At 38.5% G+C, this 26,451-nt stretch overlaps 1 protein-coding gene across 6 annotated transcripts in view; it reads right to left on the bottom strand.

Moving 5' to 3' along the window:
- Window positions 1-26,451, bottom strand: part of TMEM131 (transmembrane protein 131) — a 240,839-nt gene that overhangs the window by 104,776 nt on the left and 109,612 nt on the right. For all 6 annotated transcript variants that reach the window (XR_004261859.1, XM_032255357.1, XM_032255360.1 and 3 more), the window contains one exon: window positions 15,802-15,870. Coding sequence is in view for 5 of the 6 variants with exons in the window: in XM_032255357.1 (XP_032111248.1) it covers window positions 15,802-15,870 (69 nt within the window). In the remaining variant the exon portion in view is untranslated. The remainder of the gene's footprint in view (window positions 1-15,801; window positions 15,871-26,451) is intronic.

The following is a 26,451-nucleotide window of genomic DNA, read 5'->3' on the forward strand; positions in this document are numbered from 1 at the left end:
ATGAGCATTTCCTTTGAGCATCATGTAGGCACATGCAAAAAATCAGATTTTGGAGCATTTTGGATTTTGGATTTTCAGATTAGGCATGTTCAACCTGTATTGTTTAAATCCATTTAAAATTACTAGTGTTTGTACTGTGGATTAGCATATGGCCTATCTTGGAGAACATTCTACGTACACCTGCGCTGAGTAAGTATTCTGTTGTTGAGCACAGTGTCCTAAAGATGTCTACAAGTCAAGTTGGTTTATACTTTTCCAAGTCTTCTATTTCTTTATCTTCTGCCTAGATGTTCTATCCATTATTGAAAACCGGGGTACTGAAGACTGTCATTATTACTGTTGCATTGTGTATTTCTCCTTTCAGTTCTGGCAGTTTTGCTTATATATTTTGGGTGAGTCTGTTATTAGTTACATAAATATATTTATAATTGTTATATCTCCCTGATGGATTGACCCTTTTGTAATCACAAAATGTCCATCTTTACTTGTAATAATTTTGTTTTAAAGTCTATGTTGTCTGATCTACTTTTCCCCTAGTGATGCCCCGCAGTACAAGTGGACACTGGGGAAGGGGTGGTAGACTCTGGTCTTCTCAGCTTGCTCTTTCTAATGTGGAACCCTACAAGTGAGGTGGGCAAGATTGGGTTTCCCAGATTTCAGAACTGCTGCATCTAGGGTACAGCGTCTGCCCTAGGGTGGGGTGGGTCAACAGAGGCCCAGTCCTTTCTGAAATGTGCCTGAAACAGAACTTCTGCAACATAAAATTGGGGGTGATGAGAAATGCTAGACTTACCCTCTCAGGGTGAAACTGTAGTCCCAGAGTATAAACAGGGGTTAGAGGGAGCTTCTATAACAAAGAACTGGAGCTTGAGGGGTATGTGGTGGGAAGCATAATAGAAAAGTTGTGGCTCAAATGCCAGAGATTCCCGCTGTTCTTATGAAGATTTAACACATTTTTTTTGAATGAACAATTTCCTGGAACTTTAAATAAATGTTTTTTTTAAAATAATTCTCATCAGTTAAATTGCTGTTTGTTGAGATGGTTCATTGAGCTCCTTACTCCATTCTTAAAATCTCGTGCCCTAATGGTATATTTGCTTCAAGTATTCAGAAGCTCTATTGGTAGATGCATGCATATTTCCAGTTGTTATTTTTTTGTATGTAAATTAACCCCTCTATATTTATGTACTATCCTCCCTTTATTCCCAGTAATAGTGCTTCTTCTGAAGTTTACTTTGTCCAAATTAACACAGCCCTTTCACCATTCCTTGGCTGGTGTTTACATGGTAATATATTCTCCATCCTCTTATTTTTAAATTGTCTATGCCTACATACACACACACACATACACACACACACGTAGGTTTTTTGCTTAGTTGTGTCCTGTTTTTTTTATTCAATCTGACAATCTTGGTCTCTTAATTGGTGTGTTTAGATATTTAATGCAATTATTGATAGACTTAAAGTCTATCATCACACTAGTTATTTTATTTTATTTTTTAAATTAACTAGGAAAGCTGTGCCCACAGACTGCACTGGAGAGGTAGGATCCCACAGGAGAGTTTTTCTGCTTTACCCAGGGAAGCAAAATCCTGGCCAAAAATCATTCTGTGGATTGCCCATTATAAGGCCCACAATCATTCTGTGACCTAACAGTCCAGAACAAAAAACAAAAAAGGTGGAAACAGGGATTGGGTCCTGAGACAGTGACAGACAGGTATGCAGAATGGGTCTGTAAGAACATATTTGAAGTTAGAGAGCAGAACTCCTCTAACCAAGAAGCACGCAAACTATTGAATTCCTCTTGCCTCTGGTGGAGACTCAGATCCTTTAAATAACAGGTTCCTCAATCCCAGGTGGGGTCATGACACCATGAAACAATTAGGGAAATGGGTACAGACCTAGCTGGGGCCTCAAACTATAGCTATGATAATGCAGGAAGAAGCTAAACAGATACAATATAGGAGATAAAAGTCTTCTTCCTCAAGCCTCATATAAACATATATGTAGAACAGTAGCATACAGAAATAAAAACATCCTCCTTACATACTGAAAGTTCAACGACTGTGTGATTTCTTAAAAAAAAAAATAATGCTTTTACAATTCAAATAGACTTCAGGGTAACTAGTAACCATTCATGCACTTCCCTGTGAATTCCTTCTCAATGTTTTTCCTTGTGTGACTTTAATACATTCAATCTCAGCTAAGATAAAGAAGGCAGGATACAAAATGGACAGGTAATTTGGTGTATCCTTCAAGACCACAGGATTGGAGACGGCCTCCTGCAGGAGAGTGCTGTAGGGAAAGTAGACAAGCGTGGAAGTGCTAGGAGCCTGGAAGCATGGAGTGGATCAGAATGCTTCATCTGCAATGCTTCTAAGGCTGGCCCTGTCCTTTCTTCCAGGTATCAAGGAGGAAAGGCATGGGCCACACCCCATAGAAATGAATGCACCCTTGCTCAGAGGAGAAGAGTCATCTACTTATGTTGTTCAAAGTAGTCTGGAGTAACAAGAACAGACAGAAGTTGTCAGGAAGGGCGTCAACAGGCTATTTTAGTTGTTGCACGCTCAAACAGAGCAGGCTGCCTCTATCTCTGGGCAGTCCACACCACAGGAAGCAGAGGGAGCGAGCACTCCTTGGACAGACTTGCTCACAGACCTCACAGGAACAGCTTGCCTTGCCCCTCGCCATCCTCTGTTCCTTTGGTGACATGAGCAGAATCTACATCATGGAAAGTATAATTATTTGTAAATTCAAAATGCGTTAACACTCTATGCCATGTAGCAAACTACCACAAACTTTGAGGCTTAAAGCAATGCCCATTCATTACCTTACAATTCTGTAAGAATGCCTGGTTTATCTGCTCGAGGTCTCAGAAGAAGGAATTGAAGGTGTTGGCAAGATGTGTCCTCAGCTGAAGCTCTAAGTTCTTAAGTTCTTTTAAGTTGATTCTGATTGTTGATAAATTCAGGTTGCTCTCAGTCTCTTGCCATATGGCCCTACCCTTTTCAAAAACAGCACAAAGAAACTCTCTTGCATCCAATATCTCCCTTACCTCAAATATCTGACATTTCTGTTTCCGATTGTTAAAACCAGATTTTAAAGGCTCATGGATTAGGCCAGGCCCACCCAAAAAAATCTAACTTAAAGATCAACTGATTTGGGGCCTTAGTTACAGTTTCCGAACCCTTTATAATGACACCTAGATCGGTGTTTGATTGAATAACTAAGAGAATACAGTATGTATAGGTACATTAGAGGCCAGAAATTTTTGGAACTGTGGCCTATCTTAGAATTCTGCTGATCATAAGCAGGATGTATGACTACTTGGCTGAACAGGTAAAATTTAAAAATAAAACAAATGCCTGCCAGTGCTACTCCTGTTTGTTTCCATTATTGGCTGTCCAAAGTCAGAAGTAGGGCCAAAAGGGACAGCATGAAGTATTTATAAACCAAGCTGAAGCAAACATACAGCTGTTCTCTGTGCTCTTGCAGCAGAACTATGAACTGTCCATATTTTTGAAGAGTCTGAGGCTCAAAAGAATTAGAAAGCAGCAGCTATGAATTAGAGACTAGCTTGGAAAGTAAACTGCAGTTTTGTGGTCAATGGCAAGTTTCCTACACCACAGAAAGATCACACTACAGCGTCAGGAAACAGCTGAAGAAACGGGTTAGCAACTGCCCTGAGACAGACCTTATGAATGACAGTGACACAACACTGTTAAGCACAGCCTTGGGCAGGAAGTTGGGCCAAATCAATATGCAGTACTTTGTATCACTCTAATATCGCAAACTACTACTATCCTCCTCTCAAAAACATTTTAGATTGAAGGTTGAGCTGGGGAGTTGATGGAAAATCTTTTATGGAAAGATTGGGCAAGTAGGAATTGAAAAGCAAAGAGGCACCAAGCATCGCTTTAGGCGGCCTATTTGATTTTCTTAGAATACCAAAAAGTCATTACAGAAAAATGCTTTTGATAAACTGAATTTATCTTGACAATAAAGACATCCACTTTTAGCAACAGTCTATTCAATGTCCATTTTTTAGAGTCATGAAGTACCTACTTTAAACTTTAGATCTAAAACCAAGATTTTCTGAATGTAATAATTACATAAGCCAAGGAATTCAGTAAACCAAGTTTCTACCCAAAGCATCTTTCACAGCCTGCAATAAATGTTTGAAAAAAGAAGTGAAACTGCCTTTGCCAAATTATGACAGTAAGGGAAATCTGACATAGTTGACTCCATTTTACTTCTGACCTCCAAGCTGTCCTTGGTCATTTCTAGGCACAGGCAAAGCAACTTGGGGAGGAATTTAGTTTACAGTTTAACCTTAAAGCAAAATGATAATAACCTTTCCCAAAACTAAACTGCTTTTGAAAACTAATGAAAGGCCATAATGTTAGGGTTATGAGAGGGGCCTGAGATAACTGGCCATTGTTTGGAAGACCATGAGATTTCTAAGTTTCCCAATCACTCCTGTAGGTAGTGTTACTACTGTAGAACCTAAGATTGGTCTTTTGAGAGATCCTTTCAGACTTTTGCATTTCTGACAACTGGCTGACTCAACCGGTCCTGTGGCGCCAACCCAGAGGCTGACTCAGAGCAGGAGGACCATTTTCCACACCCCTATGATTCCATCCCCAACCAATCAATATTCCTCATTCCCTCACCCCCTGCCCACAAAACTATCCTTGAAAAACCCTAATCTCTAAGCCTTCAGGGAGACTGATTTAAGTAATAAATCCATCTCCTGTGTAGCTGCCCTAGTGTTAATAAAACTCTTTATTGCAATACCACAGTCTTAGTGAACTGGTTTTGTCTGTATAGCAGGCAGGAAGAATCCGTCAGGCAATCACAAGAGCTGCTATGGAAACAGAAAAACATTTAACAGCACTGGAAAAAAAATGGGGGGGGGGGGGGGAGGGGGGGGGGTGGTGGTGGGAATGGAAGGGGAGCCAGTGGTGTCTAGATTGCTCCATGGGATTGTTACAAGAAGAGAGGAGGAGAGAAAGGGAGAAAAAAAAGAGGGGGAGAAAAAGGGATGGAGGGCAGAGAGAATAAAAGGTAGGCTTAAAGAATAAATTTAAACAAACAGGCTGAAAACAAAGAAAGCTAATTTTCTCAGTTTATTGTGAAACAAATTCTAGAGGGGAGTAGGATGATCAGGGTAATGAGAGGAGTCAGCATTGGGGTCAAGAAAGAAGCAAGGGAAATTCTAGATGCACCCTTACTGAAAGGCCTGATACTCTTTAGAAGATGCCATGAGTTATACAGAGGCTAACTCCATTTCTTATCTTTGACTGCTGACAGTTTTCAAGCCCCAATGATGCCCCTTTACCTTCTGCTCCACATCTGGGCAAGTCAATAAGAAAGCCCGCACATTCTCTCTTGGAGCTAATGAGAAGCTCCAATCATGCAAACTCACTCCAGCCTTGCTCCCTAAATACAGTAAAACCAAGCTAGTCTTCCTTCTCTGCTCTCTCCAGCCCTTTCTCCCATCTGTCTACCATGGTCACTTAATGAATAGCAATTTCCAGATGGTTTTCTTAATATTTTTTCTTTAGCTTTATTGTAAAAATACAGTACATATAATACCTACAACATACAAGATATGTATTAACCGACTGTTTATGTTATCAGTAAGGCTTCTGGTCAAAAGTAGGCTATTAGTAGTTAAGTTTTTGGGGATTCAAAAGTTATATGTGAGTTTTCAGCTACACAATGGCAGGGAGCCCAAGCCCCTAGCGCACCATGTTGTTAAAGGATCAACTGTATGGCAATGTGTGCTAAAGAATTAGAAATGAGGCTGGGCGCGGTGGCTTAGGCCTGTAATCCCAGCACTTTGGGAGGTTGAGGTGGGAGGATTATAACGTCAGGAGTTCGAGACCAACCTGGCCAATATGGTGAAACCCTGTCTCTACTAAACATAAAAAATTAGCCAGGCCTGGTGGCAGGTGCCTGTAATTCCAGCTACTCGGGAGGCTGAGGCAGAAGAATTGCTTGAACCCGGGACGTGAAGGTTGCAGTGAGCCGAGATCGTGCCACTGCGCTCAAGCCTTGACAACAGAACGAGACTTCGTCTCAAAAAAAAAAAATTAGGAATGAAAGGTCATGAGGTCTGCTGCTTTCAAATGATTCGAAAATAAAAATAAAAATATGCAAAAATGGTAACAACCCCTGAGCTTATGTTAAGAATAGAGACATTATTTGTTCTTTCTACTTTGCTGTATGTATGAAAACTTCCATAAAAAATTATCTTTAGAGGGGATACTCTCAAGGTATGAATAACACATCCAGCCCTTAGGAAGATCAGTGATTTCAAGAAATGACATGTAGTTCTCCACAGGTTTGGAGGACATATAAGGAAGGTAAAAGGCAGGTTTCATAAAAATTTAGCATTTATCCTGTAGGCAAATAGGAAACCATTAAAGGAATTTTTGGGGAGGTGGAGTGGGGAAAATGACATGATCAGATTTTGATGTGAAAAAGATTTCCCTGTTGACAGCATGAATCCTGAACTAGAAAGTGGCAGGCATATGGTAACAGTCCAGATGAGAAATGATGTGAACCTGAGTTAAGAGGAGAGGGATAAGTAGTGAGGATTAGAGAAGAACAGACATGAAAAATTCATTTCCTTCCTGGAATAAATTTGACAGGGAAGGGGATGGGGTCCTGCGAAGGAGAGGGAAGAATCCAGGAAGCCTGAAGATTCTGGCTTTGGTGACTGTGGTACCGTTCATGGACTGCAGATACAGAAAAGCAAGACATGGTGAGTTTAGGGTGGTGTTGGAGACACATGGTGAGTAAGAGGGGATGACAGAGATTGGGAGATTATAGGCATATGTCAAAGGCATGGAAGAGACCACCCAGCAAGCGCAGAGTTGGTTGAAATAAGGTGAAGAAAGAAATGCAGCTGCAATTTGGGAATAAGCAGAGGAACATAAACTCTTGAAAGAGAATTTTAAAAATAGCCTCAGGCACAGGAGGAAAACACGGATAGTGGTTCACAAGGGTACAGGCAGGGAAAGATCTGAGAGGGAGGAAGAGGTCAGCAGTGTCATGCACTCTCCAACAGATCAAAGTGTCACCAAACAAAAAGACCTAAAGTAGGGCAGTTCCAGGGTTGATTAATTTAGCGGTTCAACAACATTATGAAGGATGCAGGTTCTTTCCATCTTTCCACTCTGCTAGACAAACTGCCTGTCTTTGGTGACTGCATAGTACCAGTCCTCAGGCTAGAACCCCTCACTGGTTGCAAGAAGATTGCCACAGTACCCTAGGCACTGCATGCTGACAATATCTGGCACAGAAGACAGGCGTTTCTTTCTTGTGACTTTTTTTTTTTTTTTTTTTTTTTTTTGAGACAGGGTCTGGCCCTGTTGCCCAGGCTGGAGTGTAGTGGTGTGATCTCAGCTCACTGCAACCTCTGCCTCCTGGGCTCAAGCGATCCTTGCAGCTTAGCCTCCTGAATAGCTAGGACTACAGGCACATACCACTATGCCCAGCTTTTATTTTAACATTTTTTTGAGATGGAGTTTCGCTCTTGTTACCCAGGCTGGAGTGCAATGGCTTGATCTTGGCTCACTGCAACCTCCGCCTCCCAGGTTCAAGCAATTCTCCTGTCTCAGCCTCCCGAGTAGCTAGGATTACAGGCACGCACCACCATACCCAGCTAATTTTGTATTTTTTAGTAAGAGATGGGGTTTCTCCATGTTGGTTGGGCTGGTTTTGAACTCCCGACCTCAGATGATCCGCCCACCTTGGCTGGGATTACAGGCATGAGCCACTGTGCCTGGCCAACTTTTTTTAGAGTAAAAAAACAAACCTTCCCCCAAAACACCTCAGTTGACCTGCCCTCAAATTATTGGGTAAAACTGGATCACATTCACCCTTGAACAGATCACAAGCAAGAAGAACGGAATTATTACAACTGACTTGATTAATCAAGATTTACCCCTGAGCTAGGGACAGGGTGCTAGGCCTAAAGGCTGGGTAATTGAAAAACAAAAACAGGCCGGGCGCAGTGGCTCAAGCCTGTAATCCCAGCACTTTGGGAGGCCAAGGCGGGTGGATCACAAGGTCAAGAGATCGAGACCATCCTGGTCAACATGGTGAAACCCCGTCTCTACTAAAAATACAAAAAATTAGCTGGGCATGGTGGTGCGTGCCTGTAATCCCAGCTACTCCGGAGGCTGAGGCAGGAGAATTGCCTGAACCCAGGAGGCGGAGGTTGCGGTGAGCCGAGATCGCGCCATTGCACTCCAGCCTGGGTAACACGAGTGAAACTCCGTCTCAAAAAAAAACAAACAAACAAAAAAAACAAAAACAAAAACGGGGTGGGGGTAGATGTTGAATAGGTAACTAACAGGTATTAAGAGGACGATTCTGTGTTATGGAATTCTAACTTTTTTTCACTTAATAACATTCATGTTAAAAAACATCATTTTTTCCTGCATTAACTACATTTATTTTTGCCTCCCTCAAAATAAATCTAGTTAATGCAGGAAAAAATCTGAATCAAGTTTTATGCTTCCGAGAGTGAAAAAAACATACAATAACTTTAAAAGAGGATATATTCTAAAATAGCTCTGATTTTCTTTAGCAGTCATTTTCTGAAGATACCGATAATTTACTTTCTGCAGTGAAAACTGTACAAATTTCATTTTCTTTGTCCCAATACTACTTTCAAGTTTCACAAAAATAACCTTAACTTAAAATTGCTAAGCAAATTCTTTCAACCATATCTCTTCTCATTTTCTAGAGTCAGAAGTTCTAAATTTAGGAACCTCGTTGTTTGTATCTATGGGATAGCTTTGTGATATCAACTTGGCTGGGCTGAAGTACAGTCCCCAGATTTTCCTTTCTAGTATGTTTCTAGCTAGGGTGAGTTATAAGCAATATTCTCTCCTTAGAGCCGGAAGAGAAAAGGGAGACAGCAGCTATTTTGTAGCCTAACATACCTTTTCCCAGTTATTCAAACACTAACCTAAATGTTGCTGGGAGAGATTTTGCAAACATAACTAAAGATCCTAATCAGTTAATTTTAAGTTAATAAAAAAGATTATTCTTGGTGAGCCTGTCTTAGTCACTGAGAAGCCCTTTCAAAGAAAGCTTAGGCCCTCTCTGAGCCAAGAGGCTTCAAACAGCAGGTAGGCCTGCAATTTTTCTCCTTTCCTTAGGATCTTCCCAGGATACCTATCTGTGGACAAGAAGCTTCAGTCTGTGCCCTTGAGGTTCCATCCCTCTATCTTCCCTTCCTGACTGCCTGGCCCTGTGGGCTTTGAGCTTGCTTAACCAGCTCTCTAAACTGTATAAGCCAATTTCTTATTACAAATCCATGTCATGTATATATACATACACATTCACTTAAAATCTGACCAGTTCTGCTTCTCTGATTGAACACATGTTGGTTCACACTTGCCCGTAACCGCTACTTCTACAGATCCACTTCTACACTTGTGAGATGTAACAAACTCCACTCAGTGTTTTCTGACTCAATGCAGAAAAATTTTAAATAATAAAAAAAAACATAAAAAAGTTTTAAATAGAATGGTGGCTCAGTCCTTTTGGGCTGCTACAGCAGAAGATCAGAATGGGTGGACTATAAATGACAAATTTATTTTCACACATCTGGAGGCTGGGAAATCTGAGATCAGGGTGTCAGCATGGCTGGGTTCTGGTGTGGGGCCCTCTTTCCGGGTCACAGGTGACACCATCTAGCTGGGTTCTCACATGGTAGAAGGGGGACAGTAGCTCTATGGGGCCTCTCTTATAAAGCCACTAATCCCATTTGTGAGAGTTCTGCACTCCTGACCTAAACACCTCCTAAGGCTCCACCTCTGAACACCATCATATCAGAGATTAGGTTTCAACGTATGAATTTTGGGAGGACACAAACAATCAGACTAGCACAGATTTTTCTTTGTTTGTTTCCACTATTTTGGAGCAGCACATAAATTTGCTGCTTTGGGGAATGGACTTATATAACTATACTCCTTTTCTGTGCTTCAAATAAATTTTCTTTGCTGTGTCACTTGACCCTTGCTTGTACTGGAGTTCATCTTTCCACTCACGCTTTTTCCAAAAATCTTCCACAATTTCGCTCAGCTAATGAAATTTCAGGTTCTCTACGGCCAGCAACAGACTCTAGGAGAAATTCCATTTATTTCCTCACTAGTCATAGACTGATTCTTTTGTAAGTTGCTCCTTGTTCATGACACCAAACTGTTCTCTAGACTAAAGGTTAACTAAAAGTAGAAACTTTAATGTTTATTCTGTACAACTTTTCATTAGGACTCTCTTGAGAAAACAGTCATGGTTGTGTTTAAATCATTAGTTTCAGCATTGATCACAAAAATAAGTTTAAAACAATTAAAAACAATAAGTGAATTTAACAAATATACATTTTGATGTTCTTTAATACTATAAAATAATGTAAAAGAAAATTTAATGGAATTTTTAAAAGAATGTATAATATATTAAGTTTAAAAAGCAGGTTATTAAAATGGTATGTTGAGATAATATGGTTACATTTTTGTAACTCAACAAATAAATACAGGTATGAAGAACAAGAACTTGAAGGATAAAAGTTCAAACTTAATTATTTCTAGGTGGGCAGATTACTGGTGAATTTTTACTTTCTTCTCCTGGTGTTTTCTTTTTAAAAAATTTATTTTAACTGAGATATAATAAATGTAAACAGCTATGGGATATCAGATCAGGGCAACTTTACTGAATTTATCCATTCTAAGAGTTTTTTGGTAGAGTCTTTATGTTTTCCTAACATAAGATCATGTTGCCTGCAAATAGGGACAACTTGACTTCTTCCTTTCCAATCTGAATGCCTTTTCTTTCTTTCTTTTGCCTAACTGCTCTGGCTAAGGACTTCCAGTACTGTGTTGAATAACGGTGGCAAAGCAGGCATTCTTGTCTTTTTCCATTTGGTATATTAGCTGTGGTTTTGTCATATATAATCTTTATTATGTTGCGGTATTTTCCTTTTATACCTAATTTATTGAGAACTTTTATCAGAAAGGATTGAATTTTATTAAATGCTTTTTCTCCATCCATTGAGATGATCATATGATTTTTGCCCTTCATTCTACTGATGTGATCTGTGATGTTTACTGATTTGCACATGTTGAACCACTCTTGCATTCCTGAGATAAATCCCACTTGACCATGGTGTATTATTGCTTTGATGTGTTGTTGGATTCAGTTTGCTAGTGACTTGTTAGGGTTTTCTGTGGCCATGTTCATCAAGAATACTGGCCTATAGTTGGTTTTTGTTGTGTCATTGTCTGCTTTTGGTATCAGGGTTATGCTGGTCCCACAGAATGAGGTGGGAAGAATTCTTTCCAAGTTTTTGGAATAGTTTGAGAAGAACTGGTATTGGTATTGAGAATTATTGGACCAGTGGTGAGGCCATCTGGTCCTGGACTTTATTGGGAGACTTTTTTTTTTTTTTTTTTTTACTACTGATTCAATTTGCTACCTTTTGGTCTTTTCAGATTTTCTGTTTCTTTTTGATTCAATCTTGTTAGGTTGTATGTGTTGAGAAGTTTACGCATTTCCTCTAAGTTTTTAAATTTATTGGCATATAGTTGTTGACAGTAGTCTCTAATGATCCTTTATATTTCTGTGGTATCTGTTGTAACATTTCCCTTTTTGTTTCGAGTTTTACTTATTTGGGTCTTCTCTCTTATTTGCTTAGTCTAATGGTTTGTCAATTTTTCTTTTTCTTTTTTTTTGAGATGAAGTTTTGCTCTTGTTGCCCAGGCTGGAGTGCAATGGCATGATCTCAGCTCACTGAAACCTCCGCCTGCCTCCTGTGTTCAAGTGATTCTCCTGTCTCAGCCTCCTGAGTAGCTGGGGTTACAGGCACACCACACCTGGGTAATTTTGTATTTTTAGTAGAGACAGGTTTCTCCATGTTGGTCAGGCTGGTCTCGAACTACTGACCTCAAGTGATCCACCCGCCTCAGCCTCCCAAAGTGCTGGGATAACAGGCATGATCCACCGTACCCAGCTGGTTTGTCAATTTTATCTTTTCAAAAAACCAACCTTTTGTTGAACTTTGTATTTTTTTAATTTTTAATTTTTGTGGGTACATAGTAGGTGTATACATTTATGGGTTACATGAGATTTGGGTAAAGGCATGCAATACGTAATAAGCACATCAGGGTAAATGGGTGCAACCATCACCTCAAGCATTTATCCTTTGTGTTACAAACAATCCAATTATACTCTTTTAACCACCACGGCATGTATGTACCTAGGTAACAATCCTGCAGGATGCAGGACATGCACATGTACCCCAGAGCCTAAATACAATTAAAAAAAAAAAAAAGAAATGTACATTAAATTACTTTTTTTTTTTAACTGTAGTCACCCTGTTGTGCTAGCAAATACTAGATCTTATTCACTATATTATTTTTATACCCATTAACCATTCCCACTTCCTCCCGAGTGCCCCCCCAACCCGACCCTTTTTGTAGGTATTTTTAGTCTCAACTTCATTTATTTTCATTTTGAATTTCATTATTTATTTCCTTCCACTAATTCTGGGGCTTTGGTTTGTTCTTGTTTTTCTAGTTCTTTAAGATACATCATTAGATTATTTGAAATCTTTCTTTTTTTAAATGTAGGATTTATTGTTACATAAATTTGCCTGTTACTATTGCTTTTGCTGTGCCCCATAGGGTTTGGCATATTGTATTTCTATTTTCATTTGTCTCAAGAAATATTTTAATTTACCATTTAATTTCTTCCTTCACCCACTGGCCATCTAAGAACATGTTGTTTGATTTTCAGGTGTTTGTAGTTTTGAATGTTCCTCTTGTTATTGATTTGCAGTTTTCAATTCCATTGTGGTCAGATAAGATAGTTGATAACATTAATTTTAATCGTTTTTTGAGATTTGTTTTGTGTCCTAACATATGATCAATCCTGAAGAATGCTTCATGTGTTGCTTTTTACAGCTTTTGACTTGATGTCTGTTTGATCTGATGTAAGTACAGCTACTCTGGCTGGCTTTTGCTTTCCATTTGCATGGAATATCTTTTTCTATCCCTTTGCTATCAGTCTGTGTGTCTTTACAGGTGAGGTGAGTTTCTTGTATGCAGTATATAGCTGGGTGTATTAACCTTTCGGCCAGTCTGTATCTTTTAAATGGGGGAACTGAATCTATTTACATTCAAGGTTATTGATAGGCGAATACTTGCTTCTGTCATATGGTTTCCTGGATGTTTTATCTTTTGTTCCGTACTTCCTTTCTTATGGTTTATTTTGTGCTTGGGTGGTTTTCCACATTCATATGGTTTGATTCCTTTTCCTTTCTTTGTGTTTGGGCTCTATCAGTGAATTTTATAGTTCCACATGTTTTCATGACAGTGGTTATGATTTTTTCATTTCCAGATGTAAGACTCCCTTCAGCATTTTCTTATAAGGTCAGTCTAGCAGTGATGAATTCCCTTTATTTCTGCTTGTTTGTAAAAGATTTAACTTCTTTTTCATTTCTGAAATATAGCTTTGCAGGGTATAGTATTCTTGGCTCGTGGGTCCCCCGCCTGTGCTTTATGTATTTTGAATATATCATCCCATTCTTTGCCAACCTGTAAATTTTCTGCTGAGAAATCTGCTGTTAGTCTAATGGGAATTCCCTTATATGTAACTTCATACTTTTCTCTTGCTGCTTGTCGAATGATTTGCCTTTACCATGTGATAACTTGGCTATAACGTGCCTATGACATAACCTGTTTGGGTTGACTCTAATTGGAATTCTTTCTGTTTACTGGACGTGAATGTCCATTTCAAATTTCAAGACTTCCCTACTATTTTATTAAGTATGTTTTCTACATCATTCTCCTTTCTCTTCTCCTTCTGGAATGACCATAATGTATCTGTTCACTTCATGGTATACAATACATGCTATAGGCTTTCTTCACCCTTTTTTCTTTTTTGTCTGCCTGTGTTATTTCAAAAGATCTGTCTTCAAGTTCAGAAATTCTTTCTTCTGCTTGATTTAGTCTGTTAAGCTCTTGATTTTTTATTTAACTCATTGAATTGTTCAGCTCTGGGATTTCTGTTTGGCTCTTTTTTAGGTTACCTATCTCTTGTTGAATTTCTTATTCAAATCATGAATTGTTTTCCTGATTTTGCTGATCCGTGTTTTCTTGTATCTCATTGAGATTCCTTAAGAATCTTTCGCTGGCATTTAGTATATCTTCTTATGATTGGGGTCTGTTACTGGAGAATTACTGTTTTCCTTTGGAGGCGTCATGTTACCTTGCTTTTTTATGTTTGATGTGTCCCCATGTTGATTTCTATACATCTTGTTGAAAAGTCCTTTCTTCCAATTTTATGGACTACATTTCACAGGGAAGACTTATTCCTATAAACCAGTCTTGGAGTGTCAGTTTGGTAGGGTGCATTAGCTTTGATGCATCTGTGTCTAGGTGGGTACATCTGTGTCTAGTGTAGTTTCTGTGTACTTTCCTCAGTTGTCAGTCACACTTGACGCCTGTAAGTATCTCGGTAGCCTAGGCTGGGAGAGTCTGTGGTAGCAGTGGTGTACCTTTGTTGAGGGTGGGATCACAAGGGCGTTTCTCAGGTCAGGGATGTGTACATCCACACAGTGGGTTAGGCAGCTTGGAATCTAGCCAACTTAGGATCTGGCTCTAAACTACAGGGCTGTACTTGGGCCAGGAGCACGAGCACATGTTTAGTCGGATGGCTTGGGGGTGTGCCTCTCAAGGTAGCCCAAAGGGCTTTCTCAGGCCTAGGATACAGCTGCATAGCTGCTCAGCTGAACTGGGGGTATGTTTGCCAGGCATGGACCACAGGGCTGTTTTTGAGGATTGGGATGTAGTCTCAATGCTTCTCTGCTGGCTTAGGTGTCTGCTGGCTTGGGGTGGCCCATGGGGCTGTTTCTCAGGGTGAGGGTGCAGGCACATGGGTGTTTAGCTGGCCTTGAAGTGTGTCTGCCATGGGCAGCCTATGCAGCTGCTTCTCAGGTCCAGGATGTAAGCATAAGGCTGCCTGGCTGGCCTGTGGAGATGTTTGCTAGAGGTAACCCACAGGGCTATTTCTTAGGCCTGGGACATAGGCACAGAGCTGCTCAGTTGGTCTGGAGGTGTATATTCTGGGGGTTGCCCACAGGGCTGTTCTTCAGGCTCTGATTTCAGGTGCAGGGCCATTGGGCAGGCCAAGTAAGTATCTTAGGGGTACACTGTGGGGCTCTTTCCTAGGTGCTAAGCGCAGGTATGTAGCTGCTCTGCTGGCCCTTGGGTGTATCAGCTACTTAAAGGCTTGGGGTTCTCTCCTGCTTGGGGGAGGGTGGGCAGTGGTTTGCCTAGCTTATCAAGGCAGAGTTCTGTGATGGAACCACGTCTATCTGCGCATTTGCTTTTACCTGCCATTACGGGTAGGTGATAATACTATTTGGTCATGTAGCATATATTTTATTCACAAGAAAATTTTTAAATAATAAAAATAAAAATGAAGTGCTAATCAAAATAGCTAACCTATTAAGTTCTTTGGTGCTTCCAAAGATTCTCTGAACCAGAGACTACAACATGCAAATATTTTTCAAGCTTTAAAAGTTAATATTGTATGTTAGACCCCTAACAGATACTTACTTCCCATTTTCAAACTGCATTCAATATCATTTGTTTTCCTGATGCCTAGAACATGTAACTTTCTCATATAGATAGAACATAGGCAAAAGACAAAACAAATGCATGTAAAATATATATAATAGTTTAATGGGAAAGTACAGTCCAAAAATTTTAAACTTACTGTTCATGGAAATCCAGCATTGGTGGCTCAAATTGTATGGGCCTGCAATTCCCCCGGTAGAGAGATATACTGTAAATAAAAAGAAAACAATATAAGAAGCAGTTCTTCAAAATATGTTTCCCCAAACTCTATTCAGACACTTGACTTTTGTCATAACAAAGCATTTTTTGAGAAAAATAGGGTCTAATGATCTATTAGAAATGTATCTTATTTTTTAAATTAGCGAAAACCAATGAAGATTGCATTTTAGAAAATAAAAAAGTGGGAGTATTTTTCTTATTCAAAGATATGTGAAAACAGAAAATACTCAGGCAGACTATTGAAATTTATTTGGTTGATATAATTGGTAACAATATACTTTAATAGGGTCACTTGGGTTTTCAGATACAGGTATGATTAATAGAGTTAATACAACTACATACATTTAGCAGACAATGTATGAAGACAAAAATCATGATCGCATTATAACTAGAGTGGCAAAGGACTAAACAAAATTGAATTTAGGATAGAAATTTCCAAGAACTGAAATACCTATTTCATCTGAGAATTTGGAATACACTGATCTCTGATGTCCTGGCCTAAATACCTGAGTAGCATCTTTTAACTAACCCACCTGATACCAGAAATTCTCAATAAAACAGATTTCTGAATAGAAAACCTCAGACATCATCGGGGCCTAATACTGATATAAAACATACATGACCTTTGGCGGGGTGTGGGGGTGGTGGTGGTGGTTCACATACATAAAGTGTTTACATACTGAGAAAGTCAGAAATTCAGTTAGCCACTAAGTTTCAAAATAGATTTTGATGTTTTTATTCTAAGAAATGATGTCACAGCAAAACCCATTTTGTAAGTCTACTTTATTTCCATCATCACTGAACTTCACAGTAATATAAGCTTCCGAATGATACAGTAATTTCATTCAGGATTCAGGAGACAGAGGAAATATCTAGGAGTTTGGAGATATAGGAAATAATTAGAAATAGACAAGGACCTTCACAATATGGAGGAAATTTGGCCTTAATTCAGTTCTACAAAGATTAAATAATCTGAGTAGTAGAATAATTTAGCTGAAGGCAATAAAATCCAAACATGTTTTTGGCTCTACCAATTTAGAATATTCTTTTGTGATTCTTGAGAACCACTCTGCATATGTTGAACAGGAAAGATGACAAGCAAAAAAAAGAAGGCAAGCACCGAATGTAAGATTATATTTTACTAAAGCACAAAACTGCAGATGCTGGGACATGAAGGCACAATTCCTTGCAACACAGTGTCAGCATCTATTCCTTCTTACTTTCTGCCCTTCTTAGACATGATATAACAATAACACTCTTTGGCTCCTTTAAAACAAGTGATACTCTTCAGCTCACCAGTTTAAGTAGTACAAAACTCAAATTTACAAAAAATCTCAAATCAAGGAAAAATAAAGTATAAGGCATAACTGTGTAAGTCATTAATTCCTATATATACACACAGACTATGTTAGATGTTGGAGAAAAAGGAGATTAAGATACAGTGTTTTTCTCTCACAGAACCAAGAGGCTGTTCTGCAAATTGCAAATGGAAATGTCTCAAGTGGCCAGGTGGGGTAAAAAAGCATACACCACCCTATCCATTTAATACAAATGTATGAATGTACACTATGTACCAGATACTGTCTGTTGCCTGGGGCTACACTGGGGAACAAAGCAAAGTACCTGCTCTCATGGCACTAACATCCTAGTCGGGGGAACAAACATTGAATATATTAGGTGAAGATGTGTGTGTTTAAAAAAAAAAAAAATTGAACATACTGGGGCTGTGGATAGAAAAGAAAAAGCCTCTCTGAGGAGGGACACTAGTGCCAAGACCTGAATGGCAGAGATCTAGGGGAATAAAGTAGGAATGTATTTGGCGAGTTGAACAAGGAAGGTGAAGTGACCATTGTGCAAAGGGAGGATTAGGAGCTAAGAGCTGAGCTCAGAGGTACAAGAGCCAGATCTCCTTGTAGAAGTATGGATTATTCTAAGTGTAACAAATTACAGTGTTTTTGAGCAAGGAGTGTTGAGGAATATTAAGTTTACCCTGCCCCCATGGCTCCCTTGTGGAGCATCCTTTCAGTTTGTAATTTGTGGTAGGCTGGTAACAGCTGCCTACTTGATGTATTTTTAAGTTATATAGTATACCTGTGTGTTAATGAGAATCACCTGTCAAAGAGCAAATAAATATGTGAAGGAAAGTCTGCTTGGGGCCTTCAGTCTGGAGAGCTGTCAGCCCCGCAGGCTGTGGGTCCTCAGGCCAGATCCATTCTGACTATCTGGGTGTCTGTCTCTCAAATACCTTCAGCGCCACCAGGGTGGGAGTCTCCCGACCGAGCTGGTTCTCGGTAAAGGAGTAGCATGATCTGACACATGTTAAAAGGTTAATTCTGGCTACTTAGTGAAGAACCAAGGAAGCTCCTGTAAGAGCCCAACAGAGGGAAGCAGGGAAGTCTTAGAGTGCTTTAGGCAACTGGTCATGGCAGCTACAATCTATGGCAGCTGCCAGGGAGAGTAGTGAGCAGTGGCTTTTTCCTGGATAGATTTGGAAACTTGAGAAAACAGGCTGTGCTGATAGATTGATTTCTGCAGAAGCAAGAGTAATTTATTCTAAGATTTTCATTAGATACACAGCCATGACATGGAAGAAGTGGGTTGGAAGTGGGAAGAGACAGATTTTCAAGAGTATTGTTGCAGACATTTAAATTTCAGATGTCTTATCTAGATGGCAGATGTCATAAAGTAGCCATACATGGCTGTTGTTTATATTAAAAAGTTACTGATTTTCATGTACTGATCTTATACCTCGTCACCTTGAGTTTAATTCTAATAGTTTGTCTAGATTCTCCTCAGTTTTCCATTGTTGCTATATGTGCTGCCAAAATGAGCACTGTCTTGGATGATCACTGTAGACAAATCATCTGCAAGTAATAGTGTGATTCTTCCTTTCAAATCCTTAGGTAAGTTTTACTTTTTATGTCTTGTGCTAGGGCGCAGACCTCCTATAAAATGCTTCAAAGACGTGATGTCCAGAACCTTTACTGTGACATTTACAAAGTGCTCACAGAATATTAGAGGAAACAGTATATAAAATATGATTCTCTCATAAATAAAAGCATATTTTCTAAACAATAGCAGATCTATATCTAAGGAACAGTTTAACAAGCTGACACAGGTACAATCCTCTGTTAACTAAACCAAAAATCCAGTAACATAGCTGTCATGTCTCCACAGCTGATTCAAATGGTTGCTACTCATGTTTATTCAGAAAGTGCACGGCACTGTTTAGTGCTTTGTTAACAGAAAGCAAATGTCTGCAAATATGTAATGTTGAAAAACTGGGGATGATGCAATAAAAAGAATAGTGCCCTTTGCTAATGTCATTGTAGTTTTTTCCCCGATTTTAAAAATTATTATTGTTACTGTTTTTGAGAGGCAGGGGTCTCACTGTGTTGCCCAAGCTGGTCGCGAACTCCTGTGTTTGAGCCTCTGGAGTAGCTGGGACGACAGGTGCAGCACACCAGTGTGCCAGGCTCACCCTTTGACAATTTCAAAGCAACAAAATCTGAGACATTATGATAGTACATTGCATGATTTTACACTTTCTGCAATGATTATGTATGTTCTGAAGTCTCAATATAATTGGTTTTATGAATTTTCACTAAAATACTAATTATTTATTTGGAGATAAATGAAGACTATTTTCTGATTTCAAGCTAGGAAACAACTGAAGAGATACAAGAAATCTTGTGGGAAATGGTCAATACTGCTTGTTGAACTGTCAGGTCAAAGTTGAGCAGGAAACCCATGAAATCAAACATACGGGCTTTCTTGGATTTCTGGGAGTTTAAAATGTTTTCCTAGGGTCAACTACTACCTAAACAACAGATACTCTTTGGTCCAGCATATTTAAAACAATTGTTTGTGATCTACCCGCATCATAAACACCTACAATGCTTGCAGAAATGCAGATTCTAGGGTCCAACCTCCAGAATGTAATTCCTTGTAAGCAGAATAGACCTGTATTTTTAAGCACCCTCTCACATTTAGGAGCCACTATCTGGCATCTTGAGCCACAAATAAGAGATGGGGAGGGAAGTGCCTTAACTAGTAAAACTATCAAAGTCACCAGCAGTTTAAAGTGATTTCAAATATTTTTATTAAAGAGTCAGCTAAATAAGCAGTGATTTAAAAGAAATGAATAGGACTTCTCCTATATAATATATATTCTCCCATAAACACATTTTCATTTTAATTTGCATTTCCCTAATGATGAATAATGCTGACCATTTTTCCACTTTCTTGGTGTACAATTAGGTGTCTTCTTTTGTCAATGTCTGTGGAAAGTTTTTTAATTGGGATGTTTGTCTTACTATTCAGTTGTAAGAGTTTTGTTATGTGCTGCAAATATTTTTACTCTGGTCCTGACTTACCCTTTCCTTTTATAAATGTTACCTTTTGAACAGCAGAAGTTTTTAATTCTGATGAGGTCGAAATGATGATCATTTTTTCTTTTTTGAGACAGGGTCTCACTCTGTCACCCAGGCTGGAGTGCAGTTAGTGGTACAATCATGGGTCACTGCAGCCTTGACCTCCTGGGCTCAAGCCACCCTCTCGCCTCATCCTCCCAAGTAACTGAGACTACAGGCACACACCACCACAACTAGCTAATATTTTTTAATTAATATTTTTTGTAGATACAGGGTCTCACTATGTTCTCCAGGCTAGTTTCAAACTCCTAGCCTGAAGTGATCCTCCCACCTCAGCTTCCCAAAATGTTAGGATTATAGGCATGAGCCACTGTGCCCCGCCTCATTTTTTCTTTTTTGGTATGTGTTTTGGTGTCTTAAAACTCTGTCCAGGTTCCAAATATTTCTACAAAAAGATTGGTTTTATTCTAAAAGTTTTACACCTTTAACTTTTACATATGAGGCTATTTATTATTGTCCATTTTAAGTGAAATTTGGCAATAGTATGAGTTAAAGATTAAAGTTCACTTTTTCTTTCTCTGTAAATATCCAGTAGGCCTAGTATCATTTGTTGAAAAAGACTACTCTTGTACCATTGAATTATTACAATATCTTCACAATCTTCAAGTCTATGAACACAGAGTCTTTCTCAATCTATCTAGGAGTTCTTTAATTACTCTATTATATTACACTTCTCAGTGTACAGGTCTCAAAATTTTTTTTGTTAAATTTATCCCAAAGTATGCAATGATTTATGCTATTGTAAATGACATTTTTCTACAACATTTGACTTTTGCACTTGTGAAAAAGAAATCAGTTACTTCTGATTATTGACTGTATTGCTTCTTGGTATATTCCTTAGGAATTTCTATGTGCATAATCACATGGTTTGTAGACAAAATCCTCTTCTTCCTTTCTAAACTAATGGCTCTTATTTCTGTTTCTTGCCTTAATGTAATGACTGCCATATCCAGTACAATGTTTAATATAAGTGATGAAAGTGGACATCTTTGCCACTTTCCCGATCTTAGAAACCATTCAATCTTTTACCATTAATATCATGTTAACTGTTATTTCTCCATAGATGCTCTTTATCAGGTTAAAGACATTCTTTTTCTATTCCTAGTGTGCTGAACATTTAATCATGAACAGATGCTGAATGTTGTCACAGGCCTTTTCTACATCTATTCAAATAATTACAAAGGTTTTTAAAATTTTGTTAACAAGAAAAATTATATTGTGTTCAAATATTAACCTTGCATTCCTAGGATAAACTCCTTTTGGTCATGATGCATTATTCTTGTTAGATGTTTCTGGATTCGATTTGCTAATATTCTGTTGGAGATTTCTGAATATATGTTTGAAGAGGTGTAGCCTTTAGCTTTCTTGTAATGCCTGCAATAATCACCTCTTAAGAATGTGTGAGGAAGGACATTCTACTCCTCTCTTTTCTAAAAGGATTTATATAAGACTAGTATTTTTTGACTAGGTGTTTGATCAAATTTACCAGTTATGTCATATGAGCCTGCAGTTTTCTTTGTGGAAAGGTTTAAAACTGTGACTTCTATGTCTTTAAACAGATATTTAAAAATTCATTTTCTAATTCTCTCTTGGTTAGTTTTAATAATTTGTATCTTTCAGGTATTTAATCACTTCATCTAAATTGTTGAATTTTTCTTATTATTCTCTGAATGTTTATAAGATCTGCAGTGATATCCCCTACTTCATTACTGATTTTTTTGGTCTGTCTTATTTTCTTAACCAATCTAGCTAGATTCAAAGAATCAGTTTTTGTTTACATTGATGTTTTCTCCACTTTCTATTTAATTGATTTCTAGCATACCCTTTATTTTCTTCTACTTAAAGTTGATGCTGTATATCTTAATCTGGCCATGTAAATTTGTTCATTTAAAAATTTTTCTTCTATCTGATATAACCCTTTAAAGCTATAAATGTCCATCTAAGTACTGCTTTGGCTAAATTCCAGAAAACTTGATATGTTGTTCTATGAACTGAATTCCCCCCACCCCACCCTCTACTTCCCAAATTTGTATGTTGAAACCCTTCTCCCCACTATGACTATTATGTGGAGACAGGGTCTATAAGCAGGTAATTAAGGTTAAATGAGGTAATAACGGTGGGGGCCCTGATACAATGGGATTAGTGTCCTTACAAAAAGGAACACCAGAAAGCCCCCATGCATACACGTACACAAAGAGGACATGTGAATTACACAGCAGAATGGCTGCCCCCTACAAGCTAGGAAAACAGGTCTCAGTGCAAACTGACTATGCTGGCACCCTGATTTCAAACTTCCAGACTCCAGACTGTGACAAAATAAATGTCTGTTGTTTAAGCCACCCAGTCTATGGTATTTTGTTATGACAGCCTAGCTCAAGCAGACTAAGGTATGTTATACTTTTGTTTTCAAAGCACTTTCTAATATCCCTTATGATTTCTTAACCCATGAGTATTGAAAAGCTTCTAGTTTATAGTTATAAAATGTCTGGATTTTCATTGTTACTGATTTCTAATTTAATTTTGCTATCATCAGAGAATATAATCTACATTATCTGCTCTTGGTGGATGTAGTATTTAACAAATACCTATTAGGTCAAGTTACTTAATAGTGTTCTTCAAATCTACACCCTTAGTGATTTTCCATCTATTTTATCAGTTACTAACAGATGAATGTTGAAATCTTCAATAATCACTGTGGGTTTGTCGCCTTAGTTCTATTCATTTTTTTTCTTCATGTATTTTAAAGCTCCAATATTAGAATTTGGGATTGTTTCATCTACCTGGGGGACTGTCTCTTTCATAACTGTAAAATGTCCTTCTTTATCTCTGGTAATATTCCCGTCCTAAAGTCTACTTGGTCTGAGAGTAACATAATCAACCTAGCATTTTTAGTGTTTACTTGTTTTCCCTACACCTTTTTACATTTAACCTACTAGCATACTCACGAAAAAGTGCATTTCTTCAAAATCAAGATTACTGATGAACAGGGAGAAGATACTTACAAAATAGGATGAATAGCTCCAAAACATAAAGAACTCTTGGCCAGGTTCGGTGGCTCACGCCTGTAATCCCAGCACTTTGGGAGGCCAAGGTGGGTAGATCACCTAAGGTCAGGAATCTGAGACCAGCCTGACCAGCATGGAGAAACCCTGTCTCTAATAAAAAGTACAAAATTAGCTGGGTGTGGTGGTGCATGCCTGTAATCCCAGTTACCTGGGAGGCTGAGGCAGGAGAATCATTTGAACCCAGGAGGCGAAGGTTTTGGTGAGCCGATACTGTGCTACTGCACTCCAACCTGGGCAGCAAGAGTGAAACTCCGTCTCAAAAACAAACAAACAAACAAAAAAAACTTTTGGCTGGGTGCGGTGGCTCACACCTGTAATCTCAGACCTTTAGGAGGCTGAGGTGGGTGGATCATGAGGTGAGGAGATTGAGACCATCCTGGCCAACAAGGTAAAACCTCATCTCTACTAAAATACCAAAAATTAGCCAGGTGTGGTGGTGCACACCTGTAGTCCCAGCTACTCGGGAGGCTGAGACAGGAGAATCTGGGAGGCGGAGACTGCAGTGAGCCAAGACTGCGCCACTGTACTCCAGCCTGGCGACAGAGCAAGACTCTGTCAAAAAAAAAAAAAAAAAAAAAAAAAAAAAAAAAAAAAACATTATAAAAAAATGGGTAGAACAAACAAGAACAGACAACATCAAAAGACAAATATAAGCATAGCTCTTAAATATCAGATGGTTAACCTTACTCATAATTAGAGAAAGACAAACTAAAACTACACTGTGATAACATTTCTGACTTATCGCATCAGCAAAAGTTAAAAATATAACACATTCTATCGGAAAGGATGTGGGAAAACAGGCACTCTTCACTGATGAGGGAAATGCAAGGTGGCACAGACCTTGAAGGAGAATCTGGCAATACTTAACGAAATGATGGCAGCATTTACTTTTGACTCACCAACCCCACTTCCAGGATTTACATTAAACATAAACTTTGTATCCATCCACTTCCATATTTATTTGACAAGTAAAACTGTACATATTTATGATGTACAACATATTTTAAAATATGTACACGTTGTAGAATGGCTACATTGAGCTAATACATGCATTATCTCACACAGTTATCACTTTTTATGTTAAGAACACAAAATGTACTCTCTTAGCAATTTTCAAGTATATAATACAGCTCCTTGACTTATGGTAAGGTTATGTCCCAATAAACCCATCATAAGTTGAAAATAATCACAAGTCAAAAATGTATTTAATATGCCAACTTGCTTTTAAGGTAGCCTAGTCTCCCTTAAATATGCTCAGAACACTTACATTAGTCTACAGTTGGGCAAAGTTATCTGGTAACATGGTACAGGATAGTTGTTTACTCTCTGGATCGTGTGGCTGACTGAAAGCTGCAAGAGAGTACTGTACAGCTAGCCCAGGAAAGATCAAAATTCAAAATCTGAAATACTGTTTCTACTGAACATATATTGCGCTTTGGCACCATCATTAAGTTGAAAAATGACTAAGTTGATCTTATACTTTCAAACCAAAAATTTTTTTTCTTTTGACTAACGTCTCTAAAATCTTCCTGGTTCCTACCCTCAACCTCAGCTAACCACCATTCTACTCTCTGCTTCTATATTCTCCACATGTGAGATCATGCAGTATTCATCTTTCTGTACTTTGCTTATCACATTTAATATAATATCCTCCAAGTTCATCTATGTTGTCATTAATGACAGGATTTCCTTATTTTTGAAGGCTTAACAGTATTCAACTATATATGTGTGGAATACTATTAAGAATACACACACATACCACAGTTTCATTATCCATGTGTCCACTGATGAACACTTTGGTTGATTTCTCCCTATCTTGGCTATTGTAAAAAATGCTTAAATGAGTATTAAGAATGCAGATATCTCTTTGACATAATTATTTCATTTCTCTTGATATATACCTAGTTATGAGATTGCTGGATCACATGGCAGCTATGTTTTTAACTTTTTTTTTTAATTGTACTTTAGGTTCTGGGTTATATGTGCAGATCATGCAGGATTGTTGCATAGGTACACACATGGCAAGGTGGTTTGCTGCCTTCATCCTGCCATCACCCACATCTGGTTTCCCCTCCTTATCCCTCCCCATCCTCCCCATCTCCCCGATGTCCCGCCCCTAGCCCCCCCGAAATGACAGCAGTATGTGATGCTTTCCTCCCTGTGTCCATGTGTCCTAATTGTTCAACACCCACCTATGAGCGATAACATGTGGTATCTGGTTTTCTGTTCTTGTGTTCTTGTTAACTGAGAATTATGGTTTCCAGATTCATCCATGTCCCTATGAAGGACACGAACTCATTTTTTTACGGCTGTGTCATATTCCATGGTGTATATGTTCACATTTTCTTTATCCATTCTATCGTTGATGGACATTTGGGTTGGTTCCAGGTATTTGCTATTGTAAACATACGTGTGCATGTGTCTTTACAATAGAATGATTTATAATTCTTTGGGTATATACCCAATAATGGGATTGCTGGGTCAAATGGTATTTCTACTTTAGGTCCTTGAGGAATCACCGCACTGTCTTCCACAATGGTTGCACTAATTTGCACTCCCATCAACAGTGTAAATTCTCCATATCCTCTCCAGCATCTGTTGTCTCCAGATTTTTTAATGATCACCATTCTAACTGGTGTGAGATGGTATCGCAATGTGGTTTTGATTTGCATTTCTCTAATGACCAGTGATGATGAGCATTTTTTCATATGTTTGTTGGCCTCACAGATGTCTTCTTTTGTAAAGTATCTGTTTGTATGCTTTGCCCACTTTTGAATGCGTTTGTTTGTTTTTTTCTTGTAAATCTGTTTCAGTTATTTGTAGATTCTGGATATTAGCCCTTTGTCAGATGTGTAGATTGCAAAAATTTTTTCCCATTCTGTTTTTAACTTTTTTTAAGGAACTGCCACACTGTTTTCCATAATAGCTATACTAATTTAAATTCCCACCAACAGCGAACCAGGGTTCCCCTTGCTACATAGTCTTGGTAAATATTTGTTATCTTTTGTCTTTTTGATGACAGCCTTTCTAACAAGTGTGAGATGATACTGCATCTTTGTTTTCATTTGCACT

Source organism: Sapajus apella, unplaced genomic scaffold (assembly GCF_009761245.1).
Source record: "Sapajus apella isolate SASKATOON/1434 unplaced genomic scaffold, GSC_monkey_1.0 scaffold89, whole genome shotgun sequence".
Classification (NCBI taxonomy): Eukaryota; Metazoa; Chordata; class Mammalia; order Primates; family Cebidae; genus Sapajus; species Sapajus apella.